Below are 18,678 nucleotides of genomic sequence, written 5' to 3' on the forward strand. Positions count from 1 at the left end.
AGAACAAATCATTGTTTTTCTTTAATATTGGCTAACAGTGCTAGAACCCAGAATCCCTATAAATAGGAGTGGTACAACATTTCAGAGTCAGACCATCTTCCACCCTAAACATGGTTGGAAATGTTTAAAACAACACATGAAAAATCTACAGATTTGCTGGAGTAAAAAGAAAACCCCATTTATTTGCTTAGAGTATTTTTTTTTTTTTTTGTATCTCAGGTACAGTGGGTTAGAGGTTTGACATCTTGAGTACAATTAGTAAGGTTTCTTCCAGGTTAACTTAATGCTAATTTTCTTGTCAATAACCAAGCTTTACATTGGTTTGCTGAATAAAGATGAATTGGATGTCCTGCAGATTTGCTTTGGCAGGTGAACCGTGGAAACCAGCACCAGGTAAAGTAAATAATAGAAGGAGCATGTTTTTTCCACAACTGTCAGGCTGACATCTCTTAATGAGAAATCTCTCTCTTGCTGGGAGCTGACATTTGGTTTAACAAAAGGAGGTGGAGGCTACACTGCATCTCTTTCCAAATTAGCGATGTAAGTGTGTGTGCATGTATGCATGTGCACGTTTGAGGTGAGGGTGAGAGAGAAAAGGCTTGTTATATAAAATTGCATCAAGCAATCCATTTATCAATATGGGGTTTGGCAGGCACACAGTTGGCTGAAGTACTCTTTTGAAGCCTGAATGTTCCTGAAGTCCTTATTCGGGCAAAGCCCTAGGACTTCAGGATTCAGCCGTGTCTGCGTGTGTGTGTCTGTGTATTCAATTACTGAACTCACAAGACAGACATTATAATTTAAACTAAATTCTTAGTGAGTCAGAATGCTGATTCACTCTCCAGGGACCTACTTTAATGAATGAAGCTTTCACAATGATGTCATTGTTTGTTCAGTCTCCTTGGATTTGGAGTAGAAAGCATCATACCTTAAGGCAGTGGTCACCAACCGGTCGATCACGATCAACAGGTCAATCCTAGAGGATCCCCCAGTCGATCACGATCTCTGGTAGTGCAGCGGGGCTGCCACTAAGGTAGGATCCCTGCCTACCCTGGCCCCATGCCGCTCCCGGAAGCAGCCAGTGCAGCCCTGGCGGGGAGGGGGGAGCCACATGCCCCACCACTGCCGCCAGGGGCCCCAGGGACGCGTTGGCTCCTTCCAAGAGCGGCGGGGGGCCATGGTAGGCAGGGAGCCTGCCTTAGCAGCAGCCACGCTGCACCACCGACCGGGAGCCGCTGAAGGTAAGTGCTGCCCGGCAGCAGGCCGCACCCCAGCCCTGAGCCCCGTCCCGGAGCCAGCACCCTGAACCCCCTCCTGTACCCCAAGCCCCTGCCCTGACCCCACCCCCTGAGCCAGTACTCTATACCCCCTCCTGCACCCCAACACTCTGCCCCAACCTGGAGTCCTTTCCTGCACCCAAACTGCCTCCCAGAGCTTGCACCCCTCACTTTATGTCGGGGGTGGAATGGAAATTAACCCAGTGTCCTCCACACAGTGCAGTGGTTGATTGCTACGCTCATCCTACTCTCCTTCCCGGCCCCCCCGAAGTGACTGTGTTTCACTGGTACCAAATGGATATAGTGTAAATGTTTGTGGCATACTTTAGGAGGATTGTATTGATGTAAAATGTTTTTGTAATTGTATTTGTTACTATTAAATATCATAAGAGTTAAAAATATTTTAAGAGTAAATTTTACTTAGCATGAAATTGAAAGGAGACCATTCCCTCTTACTCTATGTAAGAAAAGGTCCAGTAGAAACACTGGCATGCCATAGCAATTTATATAACATCTTCCTCATCTCACTACAGAATTAGAGATTTTGGCCTGTATGTGTTTACTATAGATGGGTTTAACTAGAACCTCAAATGTGACCCCCCTGAACCCTTCAAAATTTTAGGGTGAGGTTGGGTTCAGATACCCAGATCGGGCCCAAACTCTACGGTTTTAATTGAGGAACTCGAGTCAATTAGCTTCATTTTGTAAGGGCCTGACTCTGGAGTCTTTACACAGGCTAAAGTTCCATTGGCTGCAGTGGGAGTTATGCCATAGTAAAGATGAACTGCAGGATTTGTCCCTTTGCACTTCATCTGCAAGCATGATATTAGTTTTATCTGGATCACAAAAAGCTGGAACAGCTGCAGTTGCTGTGAGTGAAATGAAGAAAATCCATTCTTTCTGCCACTTTTGCACTAGGAAATGTAAAGTCTCTCTATTGATTGTATTAAGGAAAACCTGCTTTGCTTACTATGTGGCAGGTCTACTATCCGCTCAAGGGAACCCCTGTCATCTGTTAGTTGAACCAGTGGGTCAGAAAGAGGAACAGGAAAGGAAAATGAAGTGCAGCTAAAATCATTGGGAAGGTACTTTTCCTGCAGTACAGTCATACAAAGCAATTCTCAGTAAACTCCCCCACCAGCATCTGGAGCGCTGCGCCATATACTAAACCCAGAACAATATGTAAATGCCTGCAGTGCTGATCGAAAGCTGGCTTTTCCAAGATAAAACGTATCTTTCTTCTGTACTATCAATATGTGACTATAATTCCCTTTATCTTAAAAGGGGAGTTAAGTAAATATATCAACAGAAGAGTCAATTGCAGTGGATTTGTTTTAAGAGTATTCTCAGGACTGTTATCAAGTGACAGGTAAATTCAAACGCTGGTGACATGGCAAGTAAAAGCCCTGGTGTACCCATGGTCTTGTTTTGGATTTTGCAGCTGCATGTTCTGCATGACGCATCTGTTGTGTGGGCTTTTGCAAATGTGGCTGTAAGCGCATAATGCACATGGAGAAAGGAGGATGGTCTTGTGGTGAAGACACTGCCATGGAACTCAGGAGATTTGGGTTCAGTTCCTGGGTCTACCACAGACTCCCTATGTGACCTTTCTACGTCACTTAATCTCTCTAGGAATCAGTTCCCATCTGTAAAATAAGGAAAATAATCCTCCTTTTCTCCCATTTCTTGTCTGTTTAATTTGAAGACCCATCTGGGCAAGGACTGTCTTTTACTATGTGTATACACAGCACCTAACACAGTGGGGCCCTGGTTTCAACTGGGGCCTGTAGGCACTGCTGAAATATAAACAGTAAGAACATAGCCAGTACTTGTGGCACCTTAGAGACTAACCAATTTATTTGAGCATGAGCTTTCGTGAGCTACAGCTCACTTTATCGGATGCATACTGTGGTTGAAGTGAGCTGTAGCTCACGAAAGCTCATGCTCAAATAAATTGGTTAGTCTCTAAAGTGCCACAAATACTCCTTTTCTTTTTGCGAATACAGACTAACACGGCTGTTACTCTGAAACATAGCCAGTGTTTGTGTGTATTGTAATAAATCTATTACGTCCTGTTTCTCCCGCCTCTCATTAAATGTTCTTCCCCGACCTTGCTAAATGCCTGTAAAATGTTGGTTTTAGTGTAGGAGATTCTGGCACTTATGCCTAATCTGTGACAACTGATTTTGCTTATTCTATGAATTCAAAGTTTCCAAAGATCTCAGCTGCCAGAAGTTCTCATTATGAAGTTTTGTGGCCATATTTTCAAAGAAGCTGAGTACCCAATATGCACTCACTGTGCTGAGCTCTGTTGAAAATCTCGCTGTGTGTCCAGGGGCTAATCCCTCCTGGAAATTCTGTCCCAGGTGACTTGCTCAAGGTCATAAAGCAATTCGGTGTTAGACTAGTGAATGGAACCCAGAAGTCCTGATTTACAATCCTCTGCACTGAACATTAGGCTAAGTAAAAAACGTGTAAATGGTCACAGGAAGCAGGCTGTCTCTTAAATGTAGCCTACTGGTATGTCCACTTCCTTTGGATCATCCTTGGTGTCTGTGGAACACTGCAAACTGGCATAGCAGCCTTGCTTCAAAGAACAGCTTTTCATTTTAAGCTTTATCGGTTGCTGCTGCAGCTTCCTTGGTAGAGTGTTAAATCATTTCTCCACTACAGGGCTGATGTGAGGGTAATACTAAACAGACTCTGCAGCAGCACCATATGGATTGCTTTTGCCCTTGAACAGTAACAGGCTTCTGTTTTAATCAAATATAATTCAGCACCAGCCTTAGTAAATAGCATTATGTGCTAATATGTTGCAATTTTTTGTAATGGCGTTTTGGAGAGTTAGTAATGAAGTGCTCAGGCCCTAGGATTTCCAGCAGGGAGAGCAGAGAAGGAAGCTGTTTTAAAAGACAATGGTGAATAATCTCCCATTTCCCCCCTCCTGCGTTTTGCTGCTGGTTGGTATAGATGAACAATTCCCAAATGTCTGCTTTTGAATGACAAGCACAGCCTGTTTTAGTGTCTGAAAGTGGATGTGTTTAGAAATGAGGGGAGAGGGGGTTCTCATTTAAAAGGTGAGTTTAGTGTTTGTGAAATGTGCTGTATTATCACCCCTGAAAGATGGCATGGTGATGGGTTCTGTAAAAGGACCAGAACAGACTGATGTGCTCTTTTCATGCTTCATTAGCAATAAGGAATGCAGGAGACAGGCAGAGTAGTAGGAAAGAGATCTGGATTAAGTATGCACAGAGGGAGAAACCTGTGTTTATCAAGTAGCAGCCTGACCACCAAACTAGGTTCCTCCTGAAACCTGACCCTCTTTTTCGCACAGTCAACCTGTGGAACTCATTGCCAGGGATGTTGTGAAGGCTAAAAGTATAACTGGGTTCAAAAAAGAATTAGGTAAATTCATGGAGGATAGATCCATCAATGGCTATTAGCCAAAATGGTCAGGGATGCAACCCCATGCTCTGGGTGTCCCTAAGCCTGTGACTGCCAGATGTTGGGGCTGGATCACTCAATAATCGCCCTGTTCTGTATATTCCCTCTGAAGCATCTGGCGTTAGCCTCTGCCAGAAGACAGGATAGTGGGCTAGATGGACCATTGGTCAGACCCACTATGGCCATTCTTATGTTATTATGGTCTCCAGTCCCACTCATCATAGCACAGTGCATTCATTGGAAGAGTACCACCTACAGAGGCTGCCCTGCAGCACCATAGGTCTGTGACACAATTTTTTCAGCGTTCTACAATAATAGAACTAATAGAATAATAGAATAATAATAATAATAGAATAATAGAATTGTGCAGCACAATGCAATTTACAGTTGTATTTCCCTTGGGAATAGGCCCACTAGTGTGGCACACAGAGTGAATGGGGTATTGTTGGATGCTGATCTGGCTGGAGCACCTACAGAGGTCTGAGGAGGATTGACAGCAAGGGTTGTATTTGTGATATTTCCTACAAAGTGAGTATTCACCCACGAAAGCTTATGCTCCAATACGTCTGTTAGTCTATAAGGTGCCACAGGACTCTTTGCTGCTTTTACAGATCCAGACTAACACGGCTACCCCTCTGATACTTGATTCTTGAGAGTTTCTCATTTTGATGTCATTGAAGTAGCACTCTGACCCCAGTTCAGAAAAGTATTTAAGCATCTGCTTAACTTTAACACACATGCTTAAATGCTGTCCTGAATATGGATGCTTTTCTTCATCAGGGCCTCAGAACACAGACATCCTGCTGATCTCCTGGACCTTTCTCAATGGGAACTCTGTGTCTGGAATGTTTGCAGGATCAGATTCTTGCTGATATGAGTCAAGAACAGCAAAATGTAGCACCAAACCCTTCCAGCATTTCTGCATTAAAGTCCCTCTGTGTCTTTTCAGGCCTATCATTCAGGAGCATAGAGACATCTGTCTTGAGGAGCTGGTGGAGTGGGCAGTGAAGGAGGTGGAGGAGGGCAAAGTTGAAACAAATAAACCAAGAGTTTTGGAGGGATGTAAGCCAACCTGGAACTGATATGGGTTAGGAAAAACTTTCCATATGGGCAGGTTGTCCCATCAGTGCCTGCTGCGTGGTTATTTGCACCTTCCTTTGAAGCAGCTGATACTAGCCACTGTCAGAAAGAGTATACTGCAATAGATGAACCATTGGTCTGATCCAATATGGCAGGCCTCATGTTCTTATACTAATGAATGGTAGCCTTAGATTTTCAGCGGTTTTGTACTATATATCCATAACTATGATTCCTCACTGCTAACATCAATTAAGTGAAAATACTTTGTTTTAAAAAAACATTGAAAGCCAAGTTTGCAAAAGTTTGGGTGATTCAATTTTATGAGGCCCACGTTTAGACACCTACGACCTGATTTTCAGAGTTACTGAGCATTCAGCTGCACTGATTTCAGTTGGAGTTGTGGGTACTCAGCATCTCTGATGATCAAGCTCCAAATTAGTAGACATGCTTGAACATTCTGTGCCTCAGCTTCCCCGTTAGTAATACTTGCCTCTCTCATAAGGGCTGTTGTGAAATTCAATTAATGGATGTTTATAAGGTGTTTAGAGATTCCTGGATGGAAGATGCTATAAGAAGGATAAGAATTATTATTAAGATCCAAATGGTGCCTGAATTGCTGCTTACTTTCTCACAGAAGTGAAGGATGACTCTAATAAAACTGAATTTACCTGAGAGCTCCAGAACCAGATTTTCCCCCAGGGGCTCTAACTGTAATACGGACAATGTTTCATTTTCATTATAAGAAAAGGAGGACTTGTGGCACCTTAGAGACTAACCAATTTATTTGAGCATAAGCTTTCATGAGCTACAGCTCACTTCATCGGATGCATACTGTGGAAAATACAGAAGATGTTCTTATACATACAAACCATGAAAAAATGGGTGTTTACCACTACAAAAGGTTTTCTCTCCCCCCACCCCACTCTCCTGCTGGTAATAGCTTATCTAAAGTGATCACTCTCCTTACAATGTGTATGATAATCAAAAAGGGGGAGGGGGGAGAAAACCTGGATTTGTGCTGGAAATGGCCCACCTTGATTATCATACACATTGTAAGGAGAAAGAAAGGGAGTACTTGTGGCACCTTGGAGACTAGCCAGTTTATTTGGGCGTGAGCTTTCGTGGGCTACAGCTCACTTCATCGGATCCACAGTATGCATCCGATGAGGTGAGCTGTGGCTCACGAGGGCTTGTGCTCGGGTGAATTGGTTGGTCTCTAGGCCACAAGTTGGCCACAAGTACTCCTTTTCTTTTTGCGAATACAGACTAACATGGCTGTTACTCTGAAACCTGTCATTGTAAGGAGAGTGATACTTTAGATAAGCTATTACCAACAGGAGAGTGGGTTTGTGGGGGCGGGGGAGGGGAGAAAACCTGGATTTGTGCTGGAAATGGCCCAACTTGATTATCATGCACATTGTAAGGAGAGTGATCACTTTAGATAAGCTATTACCAGCAGGAGAGTGGGGTGGGGGGAGAGAAAACCTTTTGTAGTGGTAAACACCCATTTTTTCATGGTTTGTATGTATAAGAACATCTTCTGTATTTTCCACAGTATGCATCCGATGAAGTGAGCTGTAGCTCATGAAAGCTTATGCTCAAATAAATTGATTAGTCTCTAAGGTGCCACAAGTACTCCTTTTCTTTTTGCGACTACAGACTAACACGGCTGCCACTCTGAAACCTGTCATTTTCATTATGAAGCAGTATTGATTTATTTTTTAAATCAGGTCCGTCAGTTAACATTGAGACAGCAGCGCAACTTGTACGCAGGGAGCTTGTTGTAGTGAGCAGCCAATCTCAGCACTAAAGAGCTGAACAATTTCCAGCCAAAATGAACAGCTTAAACCATTTGTTTGAAGTCTTTGACAAATCATCTGCTCTGGGATTTTTTTTACCAGGAAACTGTGTTCTCATTGGCCCAGATCTATATTGATTTACACTACTTTAGGATCAGACCTATTATCTTTATACTGGAGTAACAGTGAATGCACTATTTGGCTGTCTCTGAGACTCCCTAAAGTGGTTGTTGCACTCAGGATCTTGGGTATGTAGAAGGAATGTGATCAGGTTACAGCTCTACTCACTCTACTGAGGGTAAAGATCAATCAAAAAGGTTTCTCAAAGCCAAGTGCCGTGGTATGGTCCAGAGAAAAGACCAACTGGTTTATGGCTAGTTAAGCAATGTCTTCAGCTGCTGAGATAAGAGAACAAGTGTCTCATTACAGCATTTGTCTCTACCGTAGCTGAAGATGATCTGTTAATATTGGATTCCTGTCTGCTGGACCAGGTGAACCACATCAGTTTGCAGCGTAGGACTAAAATGTTAACTGCTTCATATCAGCCTGGAAAACCAGCCTCAGTTCATACCAGTATACAGCAAGCAGTCGGATCTGTTAGGGAGAAAATCATTATTTATTCATACCAACGTGAGCAGAGGTGCTGGCCTGAAAGTGTGCTCTGACTTACTGGGTGGGGGAATGCATGTTCAGGACAAGCTCAAGATGCCCTGAACAGCTTTTATAAAGCGTGCAGTCACAAGCTGAAGTAACTTCCTACCAGTGCTGCCTACAAGAAAAATGGAGTGAATGTTGAGGCTTCTGCTGATTCCCTGGCTAGACACCTCACATATGTCTCTGGGGGGACTGGGAGAGTGCTGGTAAGGACTTCCTATAACAGGTTTAGATAAGAACTAGTATTTGTTTTTGTTAAGTTTATTTTGATGAGTGTTGATTTGTATGTTCTGTACATCTTTCTATACAATATGTTCATGCATCTCTGCTGTCTTGTTGTTATGTATGTTTAGTTCATAGTTTTTAATACTTAGAACCAAGAAAAGCTAGTATTGTTAATTTTCCTCACCTTGTGGCTGACATTTCTGGTGATAATGAATAGTAGGCTTAACATGATTGCCTTTAATTCCAACCACTATTACTTGTGTTCACAGGGATCCAGGAGACAACCTAATCCTGAGCACTTTGTACTGATGAAATAAAGGGTTAATATGGTGCGAGTGTAAACTATGCAATTTAATTTTACTGTGTATAAATATCATCAACTCCCTTGTTGTGATCTGTCTGTGGGTCTTCAGAAGCCAACAGTGGCACAAATGTATGCTGCTTGTGCTATTGTCCTCACTATATGATAATCAGGAGCTTATCTGAAGGTTGTTCATGCTAATAAACCCTTTGTTTTCAGGGCAGTTGGGACAGGATGTTTAGCTTTTTCTCTTGAGCTTTCTCTTTATTTCTCCATACTGTGAGGAGACAACTCCAGTGTTTCCTGTCATTGCAGCAGCCTACAGCCCTGGCACTGCAGCAATTTTTTGTGCTGGAAATGCAAATCACACCAATTTGCTGAAGTTTTGCTGCAAGCAAAATGATACTCAAGAGAACTGTTATCCAGGGTCATTTTCTGTTCCAAAAAACTCCCCCTCTGCAGTCTGTTTAATCCCTAAGGATTCCAATGCATGCAATAGTCACTCTTTTAAAGGACAAAAGTCCCTTGGTCATTCTTCAGATGACCTTCCTATAAAACACAGCATGGAGCTACAGAGTAATTAACTAAACTACAGGTTTCAGAGTGGTAGCCGTGTTAGTCTGCATCAGCAAAAACAACGAGGAGTCCTTGGGGCACCTTATAGACTAACAAATTTATTTGGGCATAAGCTTTTGTGGACTAGAACCCACTTCATCAGATTCATGAAGTGGAAAATACAGGGGCAGGTAAATACATGAAAGGATGGGGGTGCCTTACCAAAGTGTGAGGTCAGTCTAATGAGATAAATCAATTAACAGCAGGATACCAAGGGAGGAAAAATAACTTTTGAAGTGGTATTGAGAGTGGCCCACTACAGACAGTTGACAAGAAGGTGTAAGTAACAGTAGGGAGAAAGTATTGGGGAAATTAGGTTGGTCTTCAGCATGGTTACCACCTACATCACGAGTGGTTGTTTTGGTATTCATTACTTTAAGTAAACAGGTATCTTATGTTTTGCTTTCAGCTAATCAGCTGATACAGTAGATGGCTGTTGGCTCATATTATTTGTCTCCAATTTGTTTGCACTATATAGTCACATGAGTCAGCAATCCCAATCGGTTTTAGAGTTTTATTATGGTCTCTATTAAAACTGGAGATGGCCCAAGCTAAATGCTCCCGTACTTTACAGAATTTCGGACCTGAATCCAAAGTTTGCAGCTTCGTCCCCTTTCTAATTAGAATTAGCAAGTCACTTTTGTTTCATTCATGAGAGATCTCGAATTCTCTTATTTCCAAAGCTGGTTTGCTGGGAAATTATTTGAAATCTGGTGTTTCTTTATGTTGTATGGATAAATAGTTCTTGATTCTTTTCATAAGACCAGAAATCACTGGGAGTTGTTTTCACTGACTACAGTCAAGTCCATATGGAACTATATTTTATTGTTCCTTACACAGCACCATATGTACCAAATATATTTCACAATAATGTGAGACCTGGGACTAACAGCTCTCCTGTTTGCTCCATTGAGATTTCTTTGAAGAACTAGCTCCACCTCGAAATGGGTTTGCAGAGCTCTCCCTGTGTTTGAAATAATGTCGCAAACTCTTCAGGATGGAAAAACTATACATGGCCCACACTAGAACTGAGGACAGATTTCTTTGATTGTAGGCTCCCCTCTAGGTCATTTTATTACTTAATATAAGTAATTAGAGGGGGTGTTCTTCTGACTAGTAGTTCAGCACCAAATTATCCATTGTTGTAAATAAGCAACACACAACTGAAGTGAAAAGAGTTCCTCCCATTTACATCAGCAGGGAATTTGGCCCGCAATATTTAGAAATGGTTCTCACTTCTTTTTCTCATCAGTATGGCTTTTACATATGTAACAGGAGGTTGTGTAGGGGAGAAGATGGGGGGAGTAGTTTAAATATCTTTGAATTAACTGGTATTATGCTGTTATTACCATAGACACTGACTCCGTGAGTGCTCCAGGGCTGGAGCACCCATGGGAAAAAAACAGTGGGTATTCAGCACCCACTGGCAGCCCCACCAGCAGCCCCATGGATCAGCTCCTTCCCCTCCCCCCAGGGCCTCCCACCTGCCGATCAGCTCCTCCCAGCTCCTCCCACCCACCGCAATCAGCTGTTCAGCGGCATGCAGGAGGCACTGGGGGAAAGAGGGAGGAGCAAGGGCAGGAAGAGGCAAGGGGAGAGGATGGGAAGAGGTGTGGTGGGGGCATGAAGGGGCTTGAGGGAAGGGGAGGAGCAGGGGTGGGGCCTGGGCCAGAGCGGGGGTCCAGCACCCCCAGGAAAATCTCAAAGTCGGTGCCTCTGGTTACTACTATTAGAGAGGCAGTGAATACGACCCTGGGTTGGTGCTCAGGAGCCCTGGATTGACCAATGGCAATGGGCAAGTCACTTCACCTTTCTGCTCGTTTCCCCACCTGCTTTCAGTGTCTTCTCTATTTAGATTGTAAGTCAAATTTTGACTAAGGCACCTAAGTGTGTAAGTTCTACAAGGAAAGAACTATCTCTCACCATGTTTGTATAGTGCCTGGCACAATGGGACCCTGATACCAGTTGTGTCCTCTATCTATTACTATAATACTAATAAATAAATAATACTCATTTGCAATACTTGAACATAATGACTTGTGAACCATGTACACTTATGAGTCCTGTAGTTTAGTGAACTTGATCCCAGGTACAATTTATTATGTGTTTATTTGTAGTACTTATTATTTAACATTTTATATTGTGATTGCACCCAGAGCCTACCCAGATCAGGGCCTAATTGTGCTGAGTGCTGTACAAACATATCATCAACAACAGTTTCTACACCAAAGAGCTTGTGTTTACTATCTTTTTATTAGATTTCACAAAGGCAAGTTATATATTTTGAAATATAAATATTTATTTGACTTGGAATCACGTTTTACTTTGTTTTACGGATGAAAGAATAAAAATCCTGGACTAAATTCTCCGCTGGTGTAAAATTCTATCGATTTCCATAGGCTTTAATTCCACAGCTGAATTAATATGACCTATATTTCATGGCCTATATTTTTCTTACAAAAATGTGTTGGGAATCTGAGCCCTGCAGTCTTTTATTCTTTAAGAACCTTATATTTCACACCTGCATGAAAGGAAGCTAATCATTTTCTGAAGGGAAACTGCAGTCTCATTTTGTTTCTTGCATTACCATAATGAAATCATAGAATCATAGAATATCAGGGTTGGAAGGGACCTCAGGAGGTCATCTAGTCCAAGCCCCTGCTCAAAGCAGGACCAATCCCCAATTAAATCATCCCAGCCAGGGCTTTGTCAAGCCTGACCTTAAAAACTTCTAAGGAAGGAGATTCTACCACCTCCCTAGGTAACGAAGTCTAGCTCATCAATAGGTTTGCTATGCAGCAGATGTCTGATAATAATTACTGTTGTCATAGGGTGTTTTGTGTTTACCCAGATTGTCTAGTCAGCCTCTCACAGAGTTAACTGATTCACATCACGATATAACTGCACAGCAACAGCAAATCTGGGACAGAATGACCACTGACGTTTCTTAGCACTATCCTGTGAGCATTTGTCTGGGAATTGGTCCAATAGGCATCTAGATTAGCTCTTAAAGAAGAATACTTACTAAAATAATCTGTTCACTACTCAAACAGATGCACAATGGTACTGGGTAAACACGTAGTATCATACAAAGAAACCACTTAGATCATTGTATGCTATTCAAGTTCTTATATAACACTTTGCTTTAGATGACAGCGACATTTCAGATAACCTTTTCTGAAAGTTCTTGTTTAAATTGAATACTGCTGTCACGATATTGCTATACAAAAGGTTTTCTTTTTATAATTTCCTTCTTCCCCTTTACTCCAGGACATAGAAATTCCTTTTCTTACCACAACAGTATTGCCTCCAGGATAAACTGCAAACCCAGTAGTGAATTTGTTGTAAGGCTATCTCTTGACCTCGTGATCTACAATGATGAGCTTTTCAACCTTATGTAATTCAACTGGATCTGATATTTGGGAAGTGCTATAAACCAGTTAAGACTTAAGAGTCCATTCTCACTTGCCCAGGAAGCAGTTCATTCATTCAACCTAATCATAATTGCAATCTTTCCTGTTGTAACATTTCAGAATGGAAGTCGGTTTCAAACATGACTTTGCTATAAAAGGTTTCCTATGACAATAACTTGTAAGGCCACATTTCTGAACATGAGAGTGATCATTATTTTCAAGGTTGGAATATTTTTTTCTTTCATTTTATTCTCTTTTAGAATAAAACATTCTGTGTCTCTTTCAAAGGTTCCTGTTTATGACACACCTAGATCATGGTGGTATTCTCCAGAGTTCTGGAATCAACAATCTGATTATCACTCACATTTAAAACAGCCTCTTTCAAACTGAAAATGTTCACTGGTTTTTTTTCTGATGTGTCAGTTCCCCTTGGCATAAGGATGCTAGCTTAGCCCCCTCAATCTTCCAGTCTTCTCATGTGGGCATGTTTCTTTCTGTGTGGGGATCTAATGCTATGTAGATTAGCCACGTAGAATTGCAATTTTGAGATAAACATCTAAAAAATTGAACCCATGGGCTGCATCTCACAAACCTTTACTCACATGAGCAGTCCTGTGGATTCATTTGGGGTTAGTAGATGGAGTAAAGCTTTTCACCATCTGCAAGCCTTGACTAATTATTTCCTCCTTCAACAGCAAAACTCCCTCTCCCTGGGTATTAAGATCTCTGGGGCTGTGCCCACTCTCTTCGGTTAATTACCTTTATCAATTTGATTTTTCCCTTAACGTTTGTTCAGTGCTGGCAAAAAGTGCCAGATGGACAGCCCTGGCTGCATCTCAGGTGACACGCATTTGACAGTCCTACCACAGAATGCTGCGTCTTGTTTGAGATGCCATGCATCTGGCCAAGCTGCTGGAAGGCTGTAGGCATTTGCCTGCAATTGCACCTTTTGGACACTAGGGCCTGCAGTGGCATCCGCTGAGCAGGCAGCCACATGCCACCAGGAAGTTGCAGTAGTGAGGTCGAAGCAGTGGCAGAAGGTGAAGGACCTGATATGGGCCCTGGGCTCCCTGTTTCTGCAGGCTGCTGCTCCAGCCACTTACGAGTTTCACCACCCTCACTCATCCCCAGGCTCCCGCAGCACGCTTCAGAAGCCCCCATGAGCCTCAGCACCCTCTACTCCCCAGTGACACAACAGGCAGGCAGAGTTGTAGAAAGCAGCTCTATTAATCCTAGAGTGGCCAGTGTTACTCGATGAGGTTCTGTTGTTCACCTACAGCAACCCAGCCCTGGCTTGTATTCCTGGTCCCTTGCTAATCCCAGTCCCTCTTGAAATGTGACTGTCCTCCAGTTCCACTCACCATCCTACTCTGGGGACTAAAGTCCTCCTTTTATGCACAGAACAGTAGTCCTCTGGCAATCACTGGTCCCAGGGCTGTGCTGGTATAAGGGATGACATGTATAAATAAAAATGCTTTGACTAATTTACACCATTTAAATTAAGGTTACTGTCATTTTAAATACAACCACCCGTGTTGATTTTATGGCCACTCAAAATTTAAGAGAAAGCTTCAGAAATACTAAGCTCAGCAAGGGAAAAATATTTTTACCTCCCCAAGGGGGTTGAACAAGGCTCACTACAAAACAATAGGAGTACTTGTGGCACCTTAGAGACTAACCAATTTATTTGAGCATAAGCTTTCGTGAGCATAGTGGGTCAACAACTATTTTAGAAAGTATGATGAAGCCCTTGGCTTTCTAAAGTCTGATGTATAGGCCTGGGCATTAGCTAGCATTTGGTTGGAGATGGAAGGGTGCTGTTCTATATTGTGGTTTCTTCCAGATGTGCTGGGTAGTTTCTGAAGAGCATGTTCCCATCTGTTTACAGTGCACTATCAGAAGATCATTCACCGGGACATCAAGCCTTCCAACCTGCTCTTGGGAGATGATGGGCATGTCAAAATAGCTGATTTTGGAGTCAGTAATCAGTTTGAAGGGAATGACGCCCAGCTTTCCAGTACTGCCGGTACACCAGCCTTCATGGCTCCAGAGGCGATTTCAGATTCTGGCAAAAGCTTTAGTGGAAAGGTAGGTCTTCGATCACCACTAATTAGTCTGAGTTTTAAGACCTGGGGAACATGAAAAGAAGGGTGGTATCCAAACCATCCTCATCGGTGTGTCTCTGTTCACAGGCCAGGTAAAATAAAGAAGAATTTTTCTTTTATTATTGAGTCAAATCCTGAGGTCCTAACTGTTTTACTCAAGAAAAAACTCCCGTAGACTCCAATGGGAGTTTTGCCTGAGTGAGATTTCAGGTTTTGATCCATTATTGTTTGTGTAGGTCAGATTTCTGCCAGGCTTCTTCATGTTAAGTAGTGTCTTCCTCCACAAGTAGTCTGATTGAAATGAATGGTATTGTTTGTACAGTGAGAAACTACTGGATGTGATTAAGGCTGGCAGAATCTGGCCAATAGCGGTAAAAGTGTGGTGGTTGGTTTGCAGACTTCTTTGTGTGCATATAGCAATGTATCTATCTAATTACATTGTTCGGTATCTATAAAATTGGGTTCCTAATGAAAAAGAGTTTATTTTTATGTTTGAGAAAATAGCTGGCTGATCTAAAATGTATCTAGCTGATGGATCTAATTTACTAAGTGCAATTGCTTTCTTTCAGGCACTTGATGTATGGGCCATGGGAATTACTTTGTATTGCTTTGTATATGGGAAGGTAAGATGACTGTAGAACAATTGAATTTTATATAGGAGCTGTGGCTTGGTTATCATTAGACTGATTCTCCCACAAATAGGTGAAAAACAATAAACAAAAGCTTGAATCTGAAAGCTCTCATTCTCCCAAATAGTCCTAATGAAGTCAGTGGGTGAATAAGGGTGGCATCCATACGTAAAAATTCACAGGTCTGCGCCATAGCTTACATCAGTGCCCAGATTGGCACCAGTGGCAAAAATATTGACTCCCCTCCCCCCACCCAAATATTTCCTGGATTTAGAAAACAAATCACGCAGAACATGTGGAGAGAAGCACGAGTTTGATACAAAAGCTGCTCTAAAGTGCTTTAAATGATCCAGATAGTGTGCTGTCGGTCAGCTGATAAACACGGCAGACCTGTACAGGTTATGGTAATTTGCTGCATGAGCAAAAAATTTTTATGGTTTTGTAGGATCCTCCCAAGGTCATGCAGGGCCCCACAAATCACACTGCACAGTTTCAAGGCTTTGTAGCTGATGTGGCTATAATTGACTGGGGTAAAACGTAAAGGAACAAGTAGTTTTGTTACAGTTGTGATTGGTTTAACTAATTCAGGATATTTTATTAGTTATGATAACTGCGCACTGGGCTATTTCTAAAATAAATTATTTGCACCAAATCCTGAAGATAGTTGAAGTTGACTGTGCATCTCTCAGGATTTTGCCCCCTGGTGATATCATTTCCCCATGTGTTATGGCATGGAGAAGACTGGAAGAGGTAAGGTAAATAAAACCAATTAACTGTTCTGTTCCAAGAAACCCCCATACAGTTTCAGTTGGTCTTGCAGTAAATACTGTGCACTCATTTCCCTTCATTTTATAACTCACCTTGGCTAGGCGGTTCAGGGGACAAGGCCAGAAAACCATCCCCTATCCCACCAGAAGCAGGTGCTCACACTACTGTCTTTGGACCAGCTGTAAGGGGCACTGCTGAATGCTCTGCCCCCTTGAGGTTTTCTGCAAGCAGAGTGGCTCAAGTAAAGGCTAGTCAGTCACAACAGCTCCGCTCCTACCCACCTGCCCATGGTGCTCAGATAGGAAGAACCAGAATTTAGGCATATATCAATCAACTGGAAAAAGTTACATTAGAAACAAATGTGCACTGAGCTCATGTATCTGAATTTAGCACAGAAAATTTAAAAAGGGATTGAAGAAGACTATTTTAGGCATCATGTAGGTGGTTAGTGCCCAAGATCTGTAAAGCTGTTCTGTGAAGCATTTTTAAATCTGTTTAAGATCCTAGATCGTGAACAGTCTCCCAAGTAAATGTCATCCTTAAAACTTAATATATTTGAAAGCTGGGTCCTACTTCGCTTACCTGTGAAGACTTGAAGCTCAAGATTCCATTTCACCTGCAAAAGTCAATGACTTTGCAAACAGACAATACAGTCAGGGGGAGTGTGATATGACCAGCTGTCAGAGGAGGCCCCAGAACTATGAACTGACATCACAGCAGGCAACTAAAGAAGGAAGCAATTTTCCATGTATCATATAAAAATATACCCATATATTCTATTGAGTGGAGGCTCCATACAATGTCCTCCTGACCAAAAATCCCCATGGTAGCCCTGCATGGCACTGGCTGACAGAGCAACACCACATGGGGACTAGACCCCTGTGTGTGTGCTATGAATGAGGGTTTCCCAGCGGCTCCAGATAAACTGGTGTATAGGAGAGCATTGAGGGGAGAGGGGTAGGAATGGAACCATTGGATCTGTGCTTACACAAATCCAGTAACTGTTGTCTAGAAGTCTAAAGCAGCAGCAGGCACATTCCATAGACTGGAATAGGGGCTATGTGGTAACTCGCAGCGTTGATGCAAGTTGCATGTGTGCAGGGTGGATTGGATTCCATCCCCTGGCCTTGGGTAATTTTCTTGCTTCATCTTTTTTCTCAGACAGGTGAATCTCCACTATTCATTTTGGAGATGAATTTCTTAATTACCCTTGTATGGTAAACAATAATACCTAGCACTTATACAAAGTTTTTCATCAGTAGGTCTTAAAGTGCTTTACAAAGAAGGCCAGTATTGTTACCCCCATTTTACAGATGGGTAAACTGAGACACAGAGAGACAAAGTGACTTGCCCATGGTCACCCAGCAGGTCAGTGGCAGAGTCCGGAATAGAACCCAGATCTCTTGAGTCTCACTCTAGTGCTGCAGTCGCTGGGCAACCCTGCTCTTTTAAAATCTCTGCATTTAACTTTTTAAGTAAGGCATAACTCTGCTTGTGAGAGGTGGGGAGATTTTACTAACATACCCTGCATGTATCTTCTGGGTCAAATTCAGAAGAAACATGTAACAAAAGTACATCTGAATGGCAATTGCTAAACACTTGAGATGCCTAACAGCTGGAAAATCATTGATTTGTTTTGTAGTGCCCTTTTATAGATGAATACATTCTGGCTCTCCATAACAAGATCAAGAACAAGGTGGTGGAGTTCCCAGAAGAGTAAGTAACCTTTACTGCACTATTGTAAAATAAAGTGCAGTCTGCAATGTTATTAATTGTGCAACATACATGATAACAGGTGGCTATCGTGCTGACTCTGTGTGGAGTTTTATGTGTGTATTTGTTTGTTCTGAGGTTTCCTTTCTGTCTATCCTATGGCCCCCATTATTGTAGTATCTTATTGCGTATTTAATATAAATCTGTATTTGTATACATCTTTAATGTATTTATCTTCACAACACCCTTGTGAGGTAGAGAAGTGCTGTTGTCCCTATTTTATAGATGGGAAACCGAGGCCTGAGACTAGGTGTCTTGCCCAAGGTCACACGGGAAGTCTGTGGCAAAGCAGGGACTTGAATCCTGGGTCTCCAAAATCTAGCACTGTAACCACTGAACTATCTTTCCTCTCCAGCTGAGCTAGCCTCCCTCTGGAGGCTTTGGGGATGTTGTTTAAATTGTGTTGTCTCTGTTCTTTTTTTATTTTGCTTGTTCTACATGCTATTGTTTGTAAAAGTGAGAAGTTCCATCGGCCAAATTCTGGCCATAAATGAGCATATGCAGTTTTCACTGAAGTCAGCTGGAGCTGGGTGCAACATATGTGAAGATAGAATTTTGGCCCTAAATGACTAACCAAGGTTTTCCAATGCTAGAC

General features: G+C 42.3%; 1 protein-coding gene across 8 annotated transcripts in view; it reads left to right on the forward strand.

Annotated features, from left to right (window-relative positions):
- CAMKK1 (calcium/calmodulin dependent protein kinase kinase 1) overlaps window positions 1–18,678 on the forward strand; it is a 196,134-nt gene that overhangs the window by 143,763 nt on the left and 33,693 nt on the right. For all 8 annotated transcript variants that reach the window (XM_073315804.2, XM_073315803.2, XM_073315808.2 and 5 more), the window contains 3 exons: window positions 14,697–14,896; window positions 15,483–15,536; window positions 17,953–18,026. In XM_073315804.2, the coding sequence (XP_073171905.1) occupies window positions 14,697–14,896; window positions 15,483–15,536; window positions 17,953–18,026 (328 nt within the window). The remainder of the gene's footprint in view (window positions 1–14,696; window positions 14,897–15,482; window positions 15,537–17,952; window positions 18,027–18,678) is intronic.

Source organism: Lepidochelys kempii, chromosome 17, assembly GCF_965140285.1.
Source record: "Lepidochelys kempii isolate rLepKem1 chromosome 17, rLepKem1.hap1, whole genome shotgun sequence".
In the NCBI taxonomy this organism is placed as follows: domain Eukaryota; kingdom Metazoa; phylum Chordata; order Testudines; family Cheloniidae; genus Lepidochelys; species Lepidochelys kempii.